This window comes from Amia ocellicauda, chromosome 17 (assembly GCF_036373705.1).
Source record: "Amia ocellicauda isolate fAmiCal2 chromosome 17, fAmiCal2.hap1, whole genome shotgun sequence".
Lineage (NCBI taxonomy): Eukaryota > Metazoa > Chordata > Actinopteri > Amiiformes > Amiidae > Amia > Amia ocellicauda.
The window spans coordinates 2,019,935-2,039,417 of record NC_089866.1 but is presented as its reverse complement, the minus strand read 5'-3'; the positions used below and the strand labels follow the sequence as shown (position 1 = coordinate 2,039,417).

General features: G+C 48.3%; 1 protein-coding gene across 1 annotated transcript; it reads left to right on the top strand.

The window, feature by feature from the left end:
* The first annotated feature begins 1,356 nt into the window (after positions 1 to 1,356).
* Positions 1,357 to 19,115, top strand: ccnf (cyclin F). Its single transcript, XM_066689243.1, has 17 exons — positions 1,357 to 1,559; positions 2,610 to 2,764; positions 3,819 to 3,925; positions 4,120 to 4,187; positions 4,520 to 4,713; positions 5,380 to 5,433; positions 5,548 to 5,652; positions 6,061 to 6,138; positions 6,377 to 6,528; positions 7,155 to 7,319; positions 7,436 to 7,559; positions 8,096 to 8,276; positions 8,531 to 8,618; positions 10,572 to 10,671; positions 10,990 to 11,126; positions 15,303 to 15,463; positions 15,818 to 19,115. Exons 1-17 carry the CDS (start codon positions 1,547 to 1,549, stop codon positions 16,246 to 16,248), a joined length of 2,313 nt encoding a protein of 770 aa, XP_066545340.1. The 5' UTR covers positions 1,357 to 1,546; the 3' UTR covers positions 16,249 to 19,115.
* The last annotated feature ends 368 nt before the right edge of the window (positions 19,116 to 19,483 follow it).

Genomic DNA, 19,483 nt, shown 5'->3' with positions numbered 1-19,483 from the left:
ATGAAACTTAGTGTGAGTATGAAAACATATTCTAAACCTACATAAATAATACAGAGTAGATATTCATTTTTTAAACAAAAAGGTAAGGGATTGGATCCAAGCATATCACCTTACTGTCTGAACTTGTAGGTAGACCAGAGGATCTTTTGAGATACACAGCACAAAGAAGAAAGCAAGATGCTGAACTTCAGGTTAACACGACCAGGTCAGATCTGTCCAGAGTTTAGCTCTGGGGTGGAGATGGTCTCTGGGAGTGGCTAGGTGATTGCATGTGCTGATAGAGGCCATTCAGTGGATCTGAAGCACTCTGCATTCTGTGAAGGGATTTGTTTGCCCTGATTGAATCACTGTATTTTCAGCATTAATAAAACGGTTACACTAAACAACAATGGGCACATCTGTTAATGAATGAATGGATGAACCCCACAGGAATAACACACGCATAACACTACACTGTCCCTCAGCCTGGTATACATGGGATTAACAGCAGGATTCAGATGAAGTGCATGAGGTTTTCATGTGTTACTGCTCAGGTATTTCATGCATCAATTAATTAAGAATTGGAGCCCATTATTGTAAATTAATCTAATTACTTTAAACAAGGTAGCTAGCAATTAATATAAACATAATATAGTACTAGTTAAGTACACAATACTTGGTCATACTATTCAATAGTGTGTTGTAATACTGGACAACATATTTAGCTTCTTTATCTGTTAATTTGTTCAATCAGAATTACCAATAAACGTTTCTTAACATCTGCTTGATGTAAATGTGAACTAAATAAACAAATGTAATTATATTTAATGATCCTTATTACTTGATTTATTTATATGTGTGTGTGGGTGTGAGTAGGCGGGTAGTGGATATGTTATATTTATTATTAAAAACATATTCTCTTACATTTCAGTTTATGACAAACTTCAACAATTATATCATATACTATACTATATATAGATAATTAGACTTGTTGAAATCCTTACTTGCCTCAGACAGTCGTACATTTCCGTCCCTTTAAACCCGGCTGATTTAAACCTCCCGTCACTACAAGAACCACAAATCAACGCGGTAAAGCCGGAAGTCAACAACTCGTCCGCAAACCACTTCCTGCTCTCTGACCAATCGCACTGCTGCAGTTTGTAACCGCGTAATTCGAAATCGCATTCTCCCCGCCAATCGCCAGGCTGCGCTCCGTCCGGCCGGACAACGGGCCAATCGCAGAGGCGGAATACGGCCTCGACCAATCCGACGAGCCCGGGCAGCCGCAGAGGCGGGTCCACGCCCCGGCCAATGAGCGTGCGAGGTTGATGTTTAAACTGTGCGCGCATGGCCGCCTGTGACGCGCGGGGGCGGGGCTTGAGTGCGGGGCTGCGTGCGTTTGAAAAGCGCCGAGTGTGACTCGCGATTAAGTTCAGTTCAATTAAAGTCGCGATTCAGCGTGAAACCCGCAGTTGCTGATTAAAAACAACGCGGGCGGTTTGTTTTGTTACATATTTGTATATGTACGTTTTGTTTTAGCCGTCACCCATTACCACCAACACTTGAAATGAAAGCGGGCGGTAAGTTTCGCCACATATGCGTTTTATTCTCATTTAAAAGCGTGTTTTAATGTAAAACTGTAACAATTGATCGTATAAAAGTGATATATAGTAGTGTACTCGTTCATAAAGTTACTTTCGTAATTAAAATGATAATTGTACTTTTAATTTACCTGCGATGGCTCGTTTAATTGATCCACCCTGGAGTAATTACGATTTACTATTATTAATAATCGTGAACAATTGCCTAACTGTACAGTTCTTTTATGAAGACTGATCTATAAAGTATTTAGTATAATTTGTGTGGGTTAACTGGTACGTTAGTGAACACTAAATGTTGGTGTTAACTGTATAATCCTACGTGTCTAGTGCTTGCACTGTGTTGTGCTGTTAAATGTGTAATGTATAAAAGTGAGGACTAACACCACTATTTCCAAAGTTCAGCTGATTTAAATGATGTCCGGCTCCCCCGCGCCGCTTAAACCGACCTGCCGGTTCTGTCAATCGATGGGCACCGTGTCCAGATCAATACATTCAATTCAATTAGTTCAATACATTGGACTCCTTTGAGCCACTTTGCCATGATCTCCGAGAGCTCCTGTCCCCTTCACTGTGCGCTAGGACAGCTTCGTGTGTCATTGGCTTTTCAGTGACCGTGTTATGTTAGGATGCATTTTAAAAACAAAATGAACGCCAGAGGAGGGAAACGAAGCGCTCAGGGCAGGGCGACCCGCCGTGTGGGACAGACTGAGTGTTTGGGTCTCATGCATTTTCTGGTGTGAGTGTTTGTTTGTCATGGGGTTTGTTTGTGTGTGTGCTTTTTATCTTGATTAGCAGGAGAATGTCGCATGCACACACAACCTGCGCTGTGCAAACCCCTGTAGGGACCAGTGGGTGGAAAGGGCCACCCGCTCTGCTCTGCTGTGCCCCTGACTTGCCCTCCGCCAGGCAGGCAGCGGCAGTTATTAGGTTGTTAGTTGGCCCCGTGCTGGTGTGTTGTGTCACAGTCAGACAGGGCCCCCTGCCCCCTGCACCCTCCCTGGTTGACCATGCCTGCGTGTCTCTCCTCAGTGCTCCACTGTCGGTGTCGCAAGTGCTTCTCCCTGCCGGCCAAGAAGAGGGTCCGGAAGCGGGCGCCGGCCCTGACCCTTCTCAGCCTGCCCGAGGAGGTGCTGCTATGTGTGCTGAAGTGCCTGCCGGCCCAGGACCTGCCGTCTGTCCGAGCGGTGAGCCTCGCACCCCCCCTCCCGTCTGTGTGTCTGCCTCACTTTCCCACACAAACCTGGGCATTCTGTAGTTGCCACAGATTTCCAGTCTCTTAATTATTATTCCTATAGAGCCCTGCCCTTTTACAACAAGAAACCCTGGCATAGGGAACACCCCCCTGAGGGCAGTGCAACTGTCTGGCCTCACACTCCTGATCACACAGCGGTGACTGTTTTAAACAAGGTTAAAAATACAATAAAATAATACAAATTAAGCTCTGCACTGCCCTCGCCTTCCCCCTGTAGTTTTAACCCCTACTTCTATAAAAAGGGCATAGTGGCCATATTTATCTTTGCTTTCAAATGCATGATTAGAGAAACACACACACACACACACACACACACACACAAGCGCTCCAGTGTGGGTGTTTGAGAACCAGCGTTTGGATCTCACAAAAGCGCAGCTGGCCGGTGACGGTTTCCCACTCTGAAGCCTGGGGTGGGACACGGGGACAGGCCGAATCCGAATGCCAGGCTTAATTGTCCCGCCTCATCTGTGGTGAATCGGTAGCTCTGTCGAGATAATGACCTACTGGTTTTATTACTGAAGAGGACTCAGTGCCAGTGTTTAAAAGCCGAAACCAATATCCTGTACAATCGGAGAGAGAGGCCCGTATTTACATACTGTGAATGACTATCATTATTGCCGAATTATCATCCTACCAGCAAGCGAGACAATGGGAAGCAGGAACTGTAGCTGGGTCACGTACGGATGAGTCACTCCCTGTAATTAATCGAATGCGTGCTGTGGAGAGATCGTCAGTCAATTGTACGAACAGGTGTTTGTGACTGATGGTAAACCACGCACAGCCCGAGTGATATTCATGAAGGACGTGTCAGATGTATAGTTGAGTTCATCCGTCCTCCTGCTACTGGCCAGGGCTGCTATGCAGATGGACGGACACTTGGCAAAAACAGGTCAAGTCTTGAAATCAGTGCCAGTCTGTTCTCAGAGAATCGTGACGAAGGAGGCGGGGGCCACAGCTCATGCTTTTGTGTCCGTGCTCTTCTGCAGGTGCACCCCCAGCTGAGGGACATCATCGACGGCCACAGCAGCGTGTGGGCCAGGGTGAGCTTTAAGGACACCTGGCCGGCCCCCGACAGTCTCTGGCTGTTTGAGAGGTAAAGTGCTAATTTTATCTTTCACCCGTTTGTAGCAGTATTGGTAGTATATCAATCCATCGCTGAACGACGGCCTCCCCAAGATGTTTCCACCTGCGTCACTGTATAGCTTCCCTCTTCCATGTTCTGTCTGCAGAGTGCGTCATTTCCAGGGAAAGCAACACCCGTCTGAAATGTGTGTCCTCCTCTTTCAGAGCTGCAGAGAGGGGGAATTTCGAAGCCGCTGTGAAGCTGGGCATTGCCTACCTGTACAACGAAGGACGTGAGTTTTTTTTTTTTTTTTTTTTTTTTTTTGCATTTCCATACCCTACCTCTGCTCTTGTCTGTTTGGGCCTTGTGTGAAATGAAAAGCAGGTCTGTCCTTTACCAATTTAATCAGTTGAGTTAACGACCGTACCCTCCCCCGGCTGTGGGTGTCCTCTGTGGGCTGATTGCTGTGCAGTGAGTGCTCTGCTGAGACTAATGCAGTGGAAAGTTGTCGGGCTTTTATCGGACGTTGTGGTGCGACCACCTGGGGGAGACGGTGAGCACAGGAGTCGGCTTCCCTCTCTCTGTCTCTCTCTCGCTCACGCCGCTCTCCTCTCTCCCCGGCAGCGTCCCTGAGCGATGAGGGTCGGGCGGAGGTGTGCGGGGTCAAGGCCTCCCGCTTCTTCAGCCTGGCGGAGAGTCAGCGGCCCCTGGCGGACCCCTTCGTCTGGGTGTTCATCCGGCCGCCCTGGTCCCCTTCGGGCAGCTGCTGCAAGGCCGTGGTGTTCGAGAGGCTGAAGGCCGAGTGCCAGTCCCACCCGGTAAGAGCCGCCCGCTGCTGTGTCTCTACACCTGGGCCGCGGCGGTCACCTATAAGGGGGCTCAACACCCTCAGACCCGTGTTGATTCAAGTTTGAAGTTTTCGGTTTCCCAGCTCTTATAAAACGTGCTCAAGATGTCGAAACAACCATTCAACGTGCTTCTATCGGATGAGCTTCTTAGGCTGTGACTCGAGCACAGCATTGATTGTTTTCATTATTATTAATTGAGCCTGTCTCTCGCCTTCGCCCGTATGTTTTCCTCAACAATCCTGTATAGAAACCTCATGAACATCTATTACAGGTTTATTTCTGTAACCCATAACACGGGAATTATCGCAGCTCCACTCATCTCCTGGCCAGGCATTATCGTTCATTAGGGGCGCTGCCGTCGCTTTGCACAATGGCCTCCTAATCACCGGCTTGGCGCCATTGGCATAATTGCTGCCCGTGAAAGCCTGTGCTAAAGCCGTGTGGTCCTGAAGCGTGTTGGGCTGATTAATGTGCTCTTCTGTCAGGTGGGCGAAAGACCAATTAGGTGCATGTGCAGGAGTTATCTTTTTGTGCATTTGTTTCCTGCACAATGGACTTCTGACTGTTTGCACACACAGCACTGTGATCGTGTGGCCTCTGTCCTCTCCGTGTCTGACTGTTTTCATTCATTCGCAGGAGAAGAGAGGGTCCCTGCTGCACTGCCTGGCCCGCGTCCTGCAGCTGTTTGACGTGAGTGTTGAACGCCAGTGACACGGTCCACCTGATTCTAGCACCCAAAGCGTGATGTGCTGTCTGAGCTGTGTCTACGCACACGCGTGACCGGCACCTCCGTCTGTCTTTCAGGATGAGGAGAAGCACCGCGAGGCCCTGCTCATGCTGGAGGAGTCGTCCCGGCACGGCTGTCTGCAGAGCTCCTACCTGCTGTGGGAGGTCAAGCGCATGGCAGCGGTGAGGAGAACAGCAGTCATTACGCACAGCCGATCTTTCATACGCATCTAATTAATCCGGCTTCTGTTTGATTCAAGGGCATTATGACCTCATAAAGAACCATTAAAGAAATGATAAATGTGTAGTGGAGAGGCTTAATGAGGGAATGTCACCTGACAAGCGGCAGTGAGGCTGAATGGAGGTCTCACGCACGCACGCGCGTCCACCTTTCTAACCCGACGGACGCACTACATCTCCTGGGAGACTTGAGGCCAGTCCCTCTAATGCCGCTCTATTTTTATCTCTCTGTACCCGAGGGCTGTGCTTCAGGCATGCTGCGCTGTGTTGTGAGGGAGAAAGAGCTCTGACTGTGGAGATCAGGTCTGTGAGCACTTTGTCATGTTTTCCTGTTTTCTGCCTTCCTTCCAGACGGCTGACCCCGGCCGCTATCTCCAGTGCCTCCGGACGCTCAGGGACTACGCTGCTAAGGGCTGCTGGGAGGCACAGGTAGGCATAACCCCCCACCACCACACGCACATGACCATGACCCGACTGAATGGAAAGAGATGACCTCGACTTGTCTTGGTTTCAGTCTTTAACCTCTCTGGTGTGCGTCATGTTTCGTGTGCATCGGCTTTTCTCCATTGCCTTTGTATGGCCTGAATTTTCCAGACCCGTGTGTCCAGTTTAAGCCCAATTTCATCACACTTCCTTCCCCCCACTCCCCACTTCACTTTCTCTTCAGCTGGCTCTGGCCAAGGCGTGTGGCAACGGGAATCAGCTGGGCCTGGAGCCGAAGGCCAGCAGCGAACTGGCGGCACAGGTGTTCCAGTCCTCCAGCCCCCTCCACCGGCACGGTGTGGCCACCCTGCAGAAGGGCATGAATGACACCATGAGGTACAGGACCGGCGTGCTGTGGGAAGTGGGCCCCCTGTCTCGGGTCTGCGTCGGCGCCTGTGTGTGCCGGACGGTGCTCTGAAACACTGCCATGTTCCCTCGTGAGCGACTGCAGTCAGAGCTCAGGCCCACTGAAACGGGAGTCCAGGCCTCGGCACTTGGCATGCAGAGCACCCCGTGGTACCGCTCCAGGCTTTGCACGAATAGATGACCCCATTAAAAGTGCATTAGCAGGTGCGGCGAGAGCAGAGAGCCCATTCATCCTAAAGTAAACGGTTTGACCGAAGGAGACCCATGACAAAGAGCAGGTCACCGGTGCGCCTCAGGGGATTAATGCTAATGCAGCCCACGCTTGAGATTCCAGTGTGGTCACGCAAGCGCCGGCAATTTGTCTGCTTGTGCGTTCTGGCAAATGGGCTTTTTTCGTTCCTCATAACAAGCATTAGGTTTTAAGTGTCTAAATGCGGTGCATCGGCTGCTGCCCGTGCTTTTAAAAGCAAGAGACGAGTTGTGTAGTGAGCGCAGGTGGGAGTGTGAATGAGTCTAATGGAGAGTGTTGGTTTGTGGAGATGAATTTAAAGTTTGTGTGTGTTAATGCTGCCTTCCTCCTCCTCCTCTCTGTGCAGGTACATCCTGGTGGACTGGCTAGTGGAGGTGACCACCATGAAAGACTTCTCCAGTCAGTCGCTGCATGTCACGGTCAACTGTGTGGACCGCTACCTCATGCTGCACTCGGTGCCAAAGGTCCGGCTGCAGCTGCTGGGCATCGCCTGCATGGTCATCTGCACCAGGTGAGAGAGCGAGACTGGGAGGGGCTCCTCGGCTGCATACCGTTTCCCCCTTTGAGCGCCGAAAGGGAGTCATTCATTCATTCTGTTTCTCTCTCCGTCCTCATCCCCGTTCTTAGATACACCAGTAAAGAGATCCTGACCATCCGGGAGGCCGTGTGGCTCACAGACAACACCTACAAGTACGAGGACCTAGTCCGCATGATGGGGGAGCTCATCTCGGCACTGGAGGGCAAGATCCGAGTGAGTGTCTGCCGCTTCCCTCGCCTGAAATTCGCACCCTGAGCTTTGGACTCCTTGGTTTTGGTTTGCCGTGTTGCGTGTGTATTGGAGGACGGATGTCTGCGATTGTGCCGAACCGCCCCGCTCTGGCTGAGGTGTGGCCAGACGGTTTGAACGGGCTGCCAGTTTCTCCCAGGAATTCGGTTTCTGTTTGGAAGCTCGACTACATGCCTGTTGCCTCCATTGAAGATGGAGAGACTACGCAGTCCCTTTGCTGTCAATTAAATCTTCCTTTTATTGGCAGAGGTGTCCATCTGTGGTTTCTCTGAATGCAGGGGTTATCTATCTGGGGGCAGATGACTTAATTTGATAACCCCAAGACCCCTGCATAACATCCTTCCTCAAACTCTCATGGGGAGCGGATGAATCGCATCAGTCGAGCCCTTTTCCAGCCCTGCAGATCGATGGTTTGAGCTTCAGAGGTGTCGGCAATGTGGGGGGGAACGGGAAACGTGTGAAACAGCTACTAACCGCACTGTGGGGGGGCTTGTTTGCAGATGCCCACCCTGCTGGACTACGGCGAGGTGCTGCTGGCCCTGACCCCCCTGGAGAAGCGCAGCACCCACCTGTTCAGCTACATCTGCGAGCTGTCTCTGCTCTACACCAGCCTGTCCCGCTTCTCCCCGGCACGCCTGGCGGCCGGTGCGCTGCTTCTCACCCGTGTCCTGCACCGATACGGTAGGCCACCCCCGCCCCCCGCGTCGGGGACTGAGAGTTCGTAATTGGCACGGATTTAATCTACAGCCTAATTTGAACATGGCTTTTATTCAATTAGCATCCTTTTAAAGTGTTTCTCTTCATTAAATGTCCAACACATATATTAATATATGTAAGGATGCTTCTCTCGTGATCGGCAGAGGACGTGCCAGTCGTGTTGTGATTTTAGTTGCCCTGGCCCGGACTGACCCCAGGTTATCCTCTGTCCCGTACAGCCCAGCCTTGGACCAGCCAGCTGTGCGAGTGTACCGGCTTCTCCCTGACGGACCTCGTGCCCTGCGTGCTCAGCCTGCACAAGAGATGGTGAGTGACCCGTCGCCTGCACAACAGATGTCTGCGTTTTACCAGCAGGACGGCATTCTTGGCAAACCTCTCCTTAATATCGATATTGTAAACCATTAAATTAGAGATCACAGAGTGAGGAGACAGACCAGGATAAACACATAGTCAGAAGGACAGACATTTCAACATGCTGAGCCACATAGCGGAACAAAAGACACTAGTCCACATAAGAACATAAGACAGTGTCCAGTCGAGAGGAGCCCATTCGCCCCATCGTGCTCGTTTGGTGTCCATTAATAACTCGGTGATCAAGGATCCTACCCAGTCTGAAGAGACAATGTGGGAACATTCAAAAACAGCCACATCGCTGGGGAGTTTGTTCAGATTGTGACGCCTCTCTGTGTGAAGAAGTGTCTCCTGTTTTCTGTCTTGAATGCCTTGAAGCCCAATTTCCATTTGTGTCCCCGGGTGCGTGTGTCCCTGCTGATCTGGAAAAGCTCCTCTGGTTTGATGTGGTCGATGCCCTTCATGATTTTGAAGACTTGGATCAAGTCCCCCCGTAGTCTCCTTTGTTCCAGGGTGAAAAGGTTCAGTTCCTCAGTCTCTCAGTAGGACAGTCCCTTCAGACCTGGAATAAGTCTGGTTGCTCTCCTCTGAACTGCCTCTAGAGCAGCGATATCTTTCTTGAAGTGTGGAGCCCAGAACTGTCCACAGTATCCAGATGAGCTCTAACTAGCGCATTGTACAGTCTGAACATCACTGCCCTTGTTCTCAATTCTACACTTTTGACAATATACCCTAACACTCTGTTTGCCTTTTTTTCGTAGTAGTAGTAATGTAGGATGGACTGAGGAAGATTGTTTATGTTTTAAACCAATGTATTAAATCGGTTGAATCCTCAAAGGCCGCCAGTCGCTGCCGTCTATGTTCGTGTGCATCTTGGCTGTTTCAAAGCGAGGCTAAGCTGCCCCCTCCTGTGCCAGCTGACACCAGTCTCTTCAATAACGCCCACGGACTGTATGTCTCATCCCCGGAGGAGCCGCACATTTCTGGCACTCTCCCCAGTCGGGCTGTGTCATTGCTGCCGCGGCTCAGAGAGGCTTTCTCGCTGCCATCTGATTAAAAGCACAAACCTAAAGGGCTGGGGCCGGGGCCAGTGGGGGCATGGCTGATGGGCTGTGATTGAATTTCAGGCCTGTTATGTTAAGAGCTTCAATCACTTCCAAATGGAGAGGCGCTGCTCGGTTCCTCGGTGGCCTTTTGATTCAGGGAGTGTGTGTGTGTGCGCTGCATTACAATGTTAAAAACATCTACTCGGAGAGACTAAGAAACGGGTTGAAAAGTCAGGGGGGAAAAATGCAGTATCTGTGATTGTATTTACTTACTCTTTATTGAGATGAAGCTGGTTTGATTCGGCATGAAAAGTGTGAGAGTCGAGGCAGCTGTTCCCTCAATGCAATCTGCAGTTGCTCGTACGGTTTGGCAGGTACTCAAGTCTTCGGCTGCTTAAGTTAAAAGCCAATCAAAACTTCTCTGATGGAGCTGATTGTTGTTGAAATTGAGCCGCTGCGGAGGAAGTGAACGGCGCCTGTCGTCGAGCCGTGGTCTGTCATTCATCGCCTGCACGTGCAGCTTTATAACTGAAGAGAGAGCGACAACTTCATTTAACTTCTTGAAGCAATTATCTTTGCAGCGGCCCCTCCTGCCCCACACACGAAATCTGCTCATCTGAGCTGCATGTGAAGGAGGTGGGGGAGGGAGGGAGGGAGGGAAGGAAATCGGTGACACTCAGAACACAGGTAGGACTTTGGATTCGAGCTGCTCCTCCTAAAGTCTCGATAAAAAGCTCTTCAGTCATTTTCCCCCCCCCCCCCCCCCCCCAAAACGTACCTGGCTTCGTTGTTTCCCTGTGCTGCCCGGGTTCGGACCAAGAGCGTCACATGACAGCCCCCATGTGTTCTCTGCCTCCCGCAGCTTCCATGACGATGTTCCGAAGGATTACCGGCATGTCTCCCTGACCGGCGTGAAGCAGAGGTTTGAGGACGACTCGTACCAGCAGATCAGCAAGGAGAAGGTATTCTGCCTGGCGGGGAGGGGGTACAAGATGGGCACCATCGCACTTCTCTGGTTGTCAGAAATCTGCTCTCCTGTTAATGTAGAATCTGGTAGATTTGTGGTGGTGTGGTAGCTTTGGTGCGGCCAGCTGCAAACAAACCAATGCAAATCTGTTTATTGCACGACACCTGGTGATCCGGGAGGAAACCTGCGATTCCGAAATGTATGATCTCTTCCTGAATGTTCACGAGCTGCCCGTACCCGTTCAGTTAAAGTATCCTGAGAGCGTGTGATTGAAGCGGCGCTTCTGGGCCTCACTGTGGTGTCTGTGTCTCAGGTGATGGAGTTCAGAGAGCTGTGCCTGATCCTGGAGGTGCGGGAGGAGCAGCTGGCCAGCCCTCAGTCCACGGCCCCCAGCTCCCAGGCCACCGACATGCACACCTTCCTGTCCTCCCCGGCCGGCAAGAGCAAAAGGTAAACTACCGAGCTGGGCTTCCCTTCGCCGCAGCCAGGGGGCGCAGTGGTGCTCAGCCCTGTGTCGGCGCGCTGATGGGACTCTCTAGACGCCTGATTGGACTTAAGTCCATAGACATCTGTATTGTATGTAATCTTTGCACAAGAAAAACAGACAAAGGTCGGTCTGCCAAATCCGTCAGTTTTGTATTTAGGATAGTTATGAGGAACTAAGATTAACCATATAAGGTTTCAAGTGTGTTTACTTTGAGATCTGGGAGCCCCCCTAGTAGGCATCCAAAATATGCATTTTCAGAACATAAAACATTTCTGACTCCTAGGAGTCTCTCTAAAAGTTAGTTTAAGAGTAAAATTACTCCTCGCTATGAGTAGGAGTCAGTCAAAGTCTCTTACACCTACTTTTAGCTGCGAGTCGGATCCAATCCTAGCAATAACTTAGCACATGTTCATGACCGTTTGTTAGAATACGACTCGCTGTGACGTATTTTCTTCATTTTGGAAAAAAATAAAACCCAAAAAACGCGAGATCACATGTAGACGAGCAGAAGCGAAAAGACAACTATAGGAATATGGTAATCTAACTCAGCCTTTTATTTATTTTTTTATAATTTGACACAAAATAATACCCGTTTCCCCCCTCATTCCTTAATTACAAGGACGTTAATGTTCTACATGGAATTAAAATGCTAGATTAATTTCACTTTCATAATCGCAATCCTAAAATATAGGCTAGATAATGCATCTTAAATGTCGCACTATTTATCCTTCTGTTTATTATTCGTGAAGGGTTTTACACAGATTTGCTATTTCAGACACTTGCTGTATTTAATTAAATACAAATTAAAGTTAACATGCATTCATCACCACGCGTACAGTTTATTATGAATGTGCTTTGGATGAGTGGATTATCTTTCATTCATTTTGCGTCTTATTTTGTACTTTTTCAGTGTATAGAATGTGTGTAATGTCAAACCCTTGATGGATATAGGCTAGCATTGATTATTAATTGATTTATATAGGAATAATCATTGATCATGAATGTGGCTTGTTTTGGGGGTATTGGTCATGCATTACTGGGGAAATCAATGAACAAACTTGGGTGTTAATACCATTATGATCTGATGGGAAGTTCTGCTTACTGATGGCTGTGCTGATGGTCCCAGATCACCACTGCTACATGTTGCATTTTCCCTGTGGCCAGTGATGGAAGAAACTGCATTTCTTGTTCAGTAACGAACACAATATTCAGTTTCTGTCCAACCTATATCGTTGCAATAACTCTTCATCACACCGCCGTAAACTTTCCTTTCACAGAAGCTGCGCTCAGTCGTGTCTCATCACTACTGTCTCCCAACTTGTTTCTAGTTAGGGTCTCCTCAATATTGGTTGAGTTAGGAGTGCTTTTAATTCCATAGAATCTTTAGAAATATCTTTTAGTCCTAAGAGTAAAAATGGGACCAAATTGACGTCACTCTCAGATATTTCAGGTACTTAGGACTGATTTATCACTCTCAGACGCTTTATGAAGACAGGCACAGGTCTTAAAATGGGCTGATTTCATACTACTGTCGTGACCATTCTTAAAAAGGTATGACTTCAACGCCTGCTTTTAATGTTCGTATCAAAGCAGAGCTCCACCCATGAACATGTGCAGCCCTGGTCGTTACGTTATGGTGCTCGTATCCGCATTCAAATTTGGGATAAAAATCTCAATGTATTTCTGAAAAATGGGCTCGTATTCAAGGGTGCAGGATGCTCACACAACAACTCCAAGAACAAAGCTTGGCAATTTTGAATAAAGGCATGTGCCCTCTCTTAATAGAAACCTTAACATACATGGGATGTTAATACAGTGAGGGCTTTAGAGGGGGCTCTTTGGGGGGCACTTCTGGGTTTTGGGAATAAAACTGGGTGTGTCGTTGGTAAATATCTTACGATTTTAATTAAAGGTCATGACCACAATTGATTTTTACTTATATCAAATGAATTGCTTTGCAGTCTTCATAGTGGTTTCAGGAATGCTCTGATAGTGGTACACCAGCGTGTTCAGGCAGTAATTCTGTATCCAAATTAATTTAAAATATGACGTATTTTTTCGTCAATGGGGCTGTTCCATCAAATTTGATCTGGGCTATTATTTAATTAACTTTATGGCCTTCTGCATACTTTGTTTACTATTCTGTTCCCTTATTTGTGTATAGTCTTGGTTCATGGTAGATTGACTGACTATACAGCATTCAAGCACTGATTAAACACCTCCCACATTAGTCATAGAGATGCTATCTTCTTCATAGTCTTAGGACCCCTGTTGTGACTCCATGGAGCACTTGGGGAAGTGTTGGAGCAGCTGGCATGTGTCATCACCAAAGGAGAAGATGGAAACCACAATGTGGAGAGCCTTGTTCATGTGTTCAACAACTGCAAGCAGGACTGCTTCTCTGTTGCCTCTAGCTAGAGCATGTGCCGTCAATCACGGTATGATTTCTCAGACACTTAGGCTGGAAAGGATATTTGTGACTGAAATATATTGTATCCTTGAAAATGCACATTAGAAGGTATGTGAATGTTCTAACTGCAGAGGACATTAAATAAGTCCTAGAATCACACTGTGGTATCAAAGGCATCGACCGCATCAAACCAGAGGAGCTTTTCCAGATTAGCAGGGACACACGCACCCGGGGACACAAATGGAAATTGGGATCCAAGGCATTCAAGACAGAAAACAGGAGACACTTCTTCACACAGAGAGGCGTCACAATCTGAACAAACTCCCCAGCGATGTGGCTGAAGAGACAATTTGGGATCATTCAAAAACAGACGGGATAGGATCCTTGATCACTTAGATATTAATGGACACCAAACGAGCACGATGGGGCGAGTGGCCTCCTTTCGATTGGACACTTTATGTTCTTAAAGGCTGCAGAACAGCTGTATTGGAGGTCATGGCAGGTATAGAGCATCAGGGCACTGAGCACCTTCCAGTTTGTCGTAGAGGGTGTGAGGACATTGGCAAAGGGGAGTTATTCCTTTACCAGAGATTCCCACGGATGTCACAGGAGGCCACATCGCTAACTGTGTCAACAATTTGGTTCTTCACATGCTTCTCATGGGCAAATATCAAAAGACACTATTTCAGTGTCCTGAAACCGAGATGGGACCGCACATGGATGTTGGACAACATTGTAGAGAATCATACACTTGTGATGAAATTGGGAAGAAGTGGGCTCAAGCTATCGGGAATTGAAAATTGGACAATCTACCATCCCAAGCAAATCCATAAAGGAAGGCTTGGGCTATACACTCAACTATGAGAGGTCAGAAAAATCTGAAAATGTTAAAGTATCTGCTTGACATTTTCAATAAGGGGGTCAAAACTGGCCAAAAGGCAGACCCAACACAAGTTTCCAGGGACATTAATCATACAAGAAATGACAAAAGACAACTAATGGAGTGGAGAACAGCCAGACACACTAGACTAGCTGCTGCATTCCTTTTCAGTGTATTGCTAGGTTTAAAATTATAATATGTAAAAATGTGATGTGTGATGCCCTTCAAATTATTAAAAGGTCCAGCTTTGGTTATGTTTAGTAATGAGATGTGGATACAAGTTTACTACTGTAACCCACTGGTTTACCACTATCAGCATTCCTGAAACCACTATGAAGACTCCAGAGCGATTTTAAATTGAGGTGTTTAATTAATGCTTGAATGCTGTAAGCTATATTCATACTCAATCTGCCATGAACAAAGAATATGCACAAATAAGGGAACAGAACAGTAAACAAAGTATGCAGAAGGTGATAAAGTTAAATAAATAAAATCCCAGAGCAAATTTGATGGAACAGCCCCTGGAATGATGCAAAATAAATCGTATTTTAAATTGAATTTGGTTATGTTGATATGTTGGCTCCCAGATCTCAGAAACCAAAAAGAACCTGAACCCTTATATTATATGGTTAATCTTAGTTCCTCATAACTATCCTAAATACAAAATTTGGAGGGATTTTGCGTCGTTTTCTCGTGCTGTGACACTTAATCTAATGTGAAACCAGAGCTCACTTTATTAAAATATAGTCCCCCTTTAAAGATCAGTTGCCCGTGAAAGCAGTACAATAGTGAGCAGGAGGGTTTGTCGGGATGAGTGTGTGTGTGACTGAGCGGCGTTGTGCTCCGCAGGAGGAGGGAGGACGGTATCCAGGCGGATCGCTGCACCCCCACCGCCGAGCTGTCGACGCAGGAGGAGACGCTGCTGGGAGACTTCCTGGACTGGAGCCTGGACACGTCCTGCTCGGGGTACGAGGGCGACCAGGAGAGCGAGGGCGAGAAGGACGGAGATGGTGAGCGACCGGGGGGCGGGGCTCTGTACTCATGAAAGGTTTCGGCAGTTTGGGGGGTTTTGAGCTCCGTGTCTTCATGCCACATTTTGCCCACGTGTAGAAATTATATTTCTCTTCCCAGACTACCCTTTAATATAACGCCTTTCGTTTAATACATTCTCAGTGTTCAAAAGTTAAGAGCATATTTTTTGCATTTAGTGATTTTATGGCATAGTTAGCTGATTATCTGTTGTTGTCTGTGTCACACTGACGGATTCTCAGTACAGATTGCAGAAGCGAGGGTCGGTTCCCGTGGGGTGTCATGGTGGGGCTGCAGTGCTGTTTCCTAACTGCTTTGCTCTGCCTTTCCCACAGGGCTGGCCCCTGGCGTGGTGCTGGAGTTACCGTCACTGGCCGGGGAGGGAGGGGAGTACTGCCGCGCGCTGTCCAGCGATGACGAGGGCCCGGCCGGGGAGGCGCCGCAGAACAGGGGCTCCTGCAGGACTTGGGGGCCGGAGGAGGAGGAGGAGGAGGAGGGCTCGTCTCGGACTCGGGGGCTGATGTCCCGCTCGCTCAGCATGCCGGCAGCGGACCTCAGCTCGGGGTACTCCTCGGTCCACGGCGCCAGCCCGTCCTCCATGGCCGGGGTCCACAGCGCCAGCCCCCCAGTCTCCAAGGCCCAGACCCTGTGTGCGCTGGGGGCCCACAGACACCGCGCCTGCCCCCGGCGGCAAGTAAAGAGGAAGAACACAGCAGAGCACAGCGAGGAGGACGACGAAGCCAACACTGGCTTCCTCAGCCTTTGACGCCATGGGCGCCCTCGCGCTGCGGCACCACCAGGCAGGACGGCCCCACGCCGGGCCGGGAGGACTGGGCACGATGCAAGCAACTCAAAAAATATATAAATCCCCAGAAACGTTGGGAAAGAATCCCACTGGGATGGTTTTAAAGTGACAAGCCTAAAAAGGACTGTTTATATGGTGTTTCAGGGGTATAAGTGACTTCATGGGTTCGTTCTCATCCCATCTTAAACGGAAAACATTTTCAGCCTTTAAAATTTACAAGGCCAGGACTTCGGAGGCTCGGATGCGCTGGACACAGATCTGCTCCACAGGCGTTTGGCTGAAGTTGCCTTTTCTTGCCGTCTCTGATGGCTTTGTGTGGCCGGTGTCAAGCTGTTCAGATTTGGATCTTTCTGAAGCTCTTTCAGCTGCTGATTTTTAAATTTAAGAATCCAAAGTATTTTTATTTTTCAAGAGGACAGTGTTCCCCCAAACCCCAGCAGCTGTAGGACGTGTCTGACCGAAACTGAGGAGGGGTCAGGAGTTCTGGACAAGAGCCGTAAACTCCGTCATTGTGGTCGAAAGTGTTTTCACTGTAAATGTTGGTTTTAAAGTGAAATGGGGTGGGGGGTGAAATCTTGCCTTTTTGGGGACAGTCCGAATATACTTGAATGTGCTGGAGGGTGGGGCGAGGCCGCCGCTGAATCAGGGTCTTAAATTAGTTGTGATCTGCAGCCATGGCTCGGCCAGTGAGGAACATCCCCCTCCAGGCCGGTCCTCTTTGCAGTGCCACCCCCATCTCAGTTTCCTGTCTGAAACTCCATCAGAACCACTAACTATGCTACCTCCACCTGACCACTGCCCCCCACCGCCCCAGGCGTAGATCGGGTGCTTGGCTGCCCCTCAGTCACCCTTCCGTGTTTTTAAATGGCATCTTAAAGCACAGGTACAGCACTCCTGTAAGCTGCAAATGAAGGCTTGTTCGTGCTCCCTTACTGGGGACTTTTAGTCGTGCCTTGATTGTAATCATTTGACAGTTTGGCCTCCTCCATCCATGTCTAGCACTTTTATACCTCTTGGAGCAAGTTACTGTTTTATTAATGTAGATAAAAGTCTATATTTATGAGGAGATATTGGTTGCCTTCATGATGTGTTACTTTGCCTTCAGTCCGAAAACTAAAGCGGGACTTTGTTCTGGGCTGTTAAAGTGTCTCCTCTTTAAAGATGCCAGACGAGCCAAAGCAAGAGGCCGAGAAATTCAACGCAACCCCGAGCAGATCGATCGGGGTGTCAGGACTTTAAAAACCTATCACTGTCTTTGCCGCGCGAGTCTCTGCCCGAGGAGACAAAGTGACACATCTCGAGTCCCTTTCTTAGAAATGATGGATGATCTCATCAGATAACTGCGCCCTGCGAGTCCACCTCGATGTGTGACCGCTGAAGATTGTGTTGTGAATGGTTTAAAGGAGCCAGATTCTCCGAGAGCCCGGCCTTGGCAGGGCTTCGGCTCGCAGATCGGGCTTCTGGTCCGGTGCCGGGAAGGAGAGTAGAGAGGAGTCTGCAGGTACATTCTGTAATGTACTGTTGACCACGGTGGACGGAGACCTGATCTCTGTGAACCCCATGCCAGCAGAGACTAGAATTACTCCATAGAAATAGCCAGGCTTGTGCCATATGTTGGCAGGTTACGTGCCCAGCTCCACCGGAATGTAAAGCCCGTCTCAGAGTCGCAATACAGGCTTGTATTTGACTTTGTTCGGTTCGGGGAATCTTACCAGCCTTTGTGACATTTATTCTACAAGTATAACTTTTTTTTATCAGGGATTTGCAGGACAATGTGTACAGAAACGTAATTGTCATGATCGGACTTTTTGAAGTCACTAGCAGAGACTGTGTTTAAAACCGGTGGGCTTTAACCTCCCACTGGTCTAGAGCCTCCAGATATCAGATTCTACTGCCCTGATATGAGGCAGGTGGTACACGTTACACTAGAGGAGTACACTTTATTAAAGGACAATCCGATGCTGTATATTTGACCCATACGAAGACTACAGGACTGTGAAGCTGCCGTGTGAACCTGTGCCTTACCGAGAGGTCGGAGAAGGGACTGTGTGGAGCGCGAGGAGCATGGTGCCCAATGTAATGGATGTATCTCTTGGTGCGTTCCTCACTTATCATACCTGCTGGACTTGAAGACTGACATCACATTACCTCCCACCCCACTTCCTGGTTCTGGAATTACTGCCATATTATTCCGCAGAACCGGTTACAGAGACCATTCGTTGCATGAGTACTAACACTCGTTTTTAATGTTGTTTGGAATGAAGCACCTGTTCTGTTCTTGTTACGCTTTGATAAAGCATTTTGTATCCATTCTTTGTATGTTTGTTGTATCCAGATTCTGATTTTAATGTGTAACTGTGTCAATGCTGGGAAAAAGCTCCTTACTTGACTAGGACTTCCGCAGTGTGTGTGTGTTCTTTGACAGCGGTGTGTTGCATCGCTGTCCTGAACGTTTCCACAATCCAACTGCTGTTTTCCAATCGAGAAGCTCAATACCTCACCCCTTCTGCAGCGCACGGGAGAGCGCAGACCGCAGCGTTGTTCCGCACCGCTGATCTAGAACCTCGAGACCCTTGGGGGTTCCCTCCCTCAATGCGGTTGTCACTCCAGTGGCACTTATTGCTCAGCAGCTGAACCAAAAGGTTTTTTTAGCTGCTATTGGAAGTGTTTTTATACTGCCCCTTCCCAACACTAAGGGTGATTTCACACGGTCCAGGGAAACGCAAATGTGTGCAGTTAGAACGTGAGGCCAGCCGAGGCCAGGTTTCGGGGGAAGGTGATTGAATGTGATCTGTTGCAGTGGCCAATAAACTCTTGCTTGAGGAGGATTCATTGGTTTTGTTTTTGTCTCTGACTAATTATTGTATTAATGTGCATGGGAGGAAATCTAAACTTGTCCTTCCTTATACTAAACCAGGCCAGTGGATGTTTTATGCTTTTAAAAATATATATACTGAAGGCTTTCACCCTGAATCACTCATAAACTATTGTATGCCCGACTATTCAATCTCAGTATTAAAATGTAATGCAATTTTAGTGCTCTATGTTGTGTGTGGAAGTAGCGATTTGCAGATTACAAAACTCTTCTCCTAAGAGCACTTGGTTTGCTTTTTCACACTTATTTTGAGCACTTCCCTCATGTGTAGTTCCTTTGTTGTACTGTTTGGTACATTTATAATGCTGAGATTGAACATTT

Excerpts from the sequence above, each read along its gene's own strand:
- ccnf (XM_066689243.1), top strand. Across the intron at positions 5,434-5,547 it reads GCGTCCTGCAGCTGTTTGAC|GATGAGGAGAAGCACCGCGA; the intron begins GTGAGTGTTGAA and ends TCTGTCTTTCAG. Across the intron at positions 15,464-15,817 it reads GGGCGAGAAGGACGGAGATG|GGCTGGCCCCTGGCGTGGTG; the intron begins GTGAGCGACCGG and ends CCTTTCCCACAG.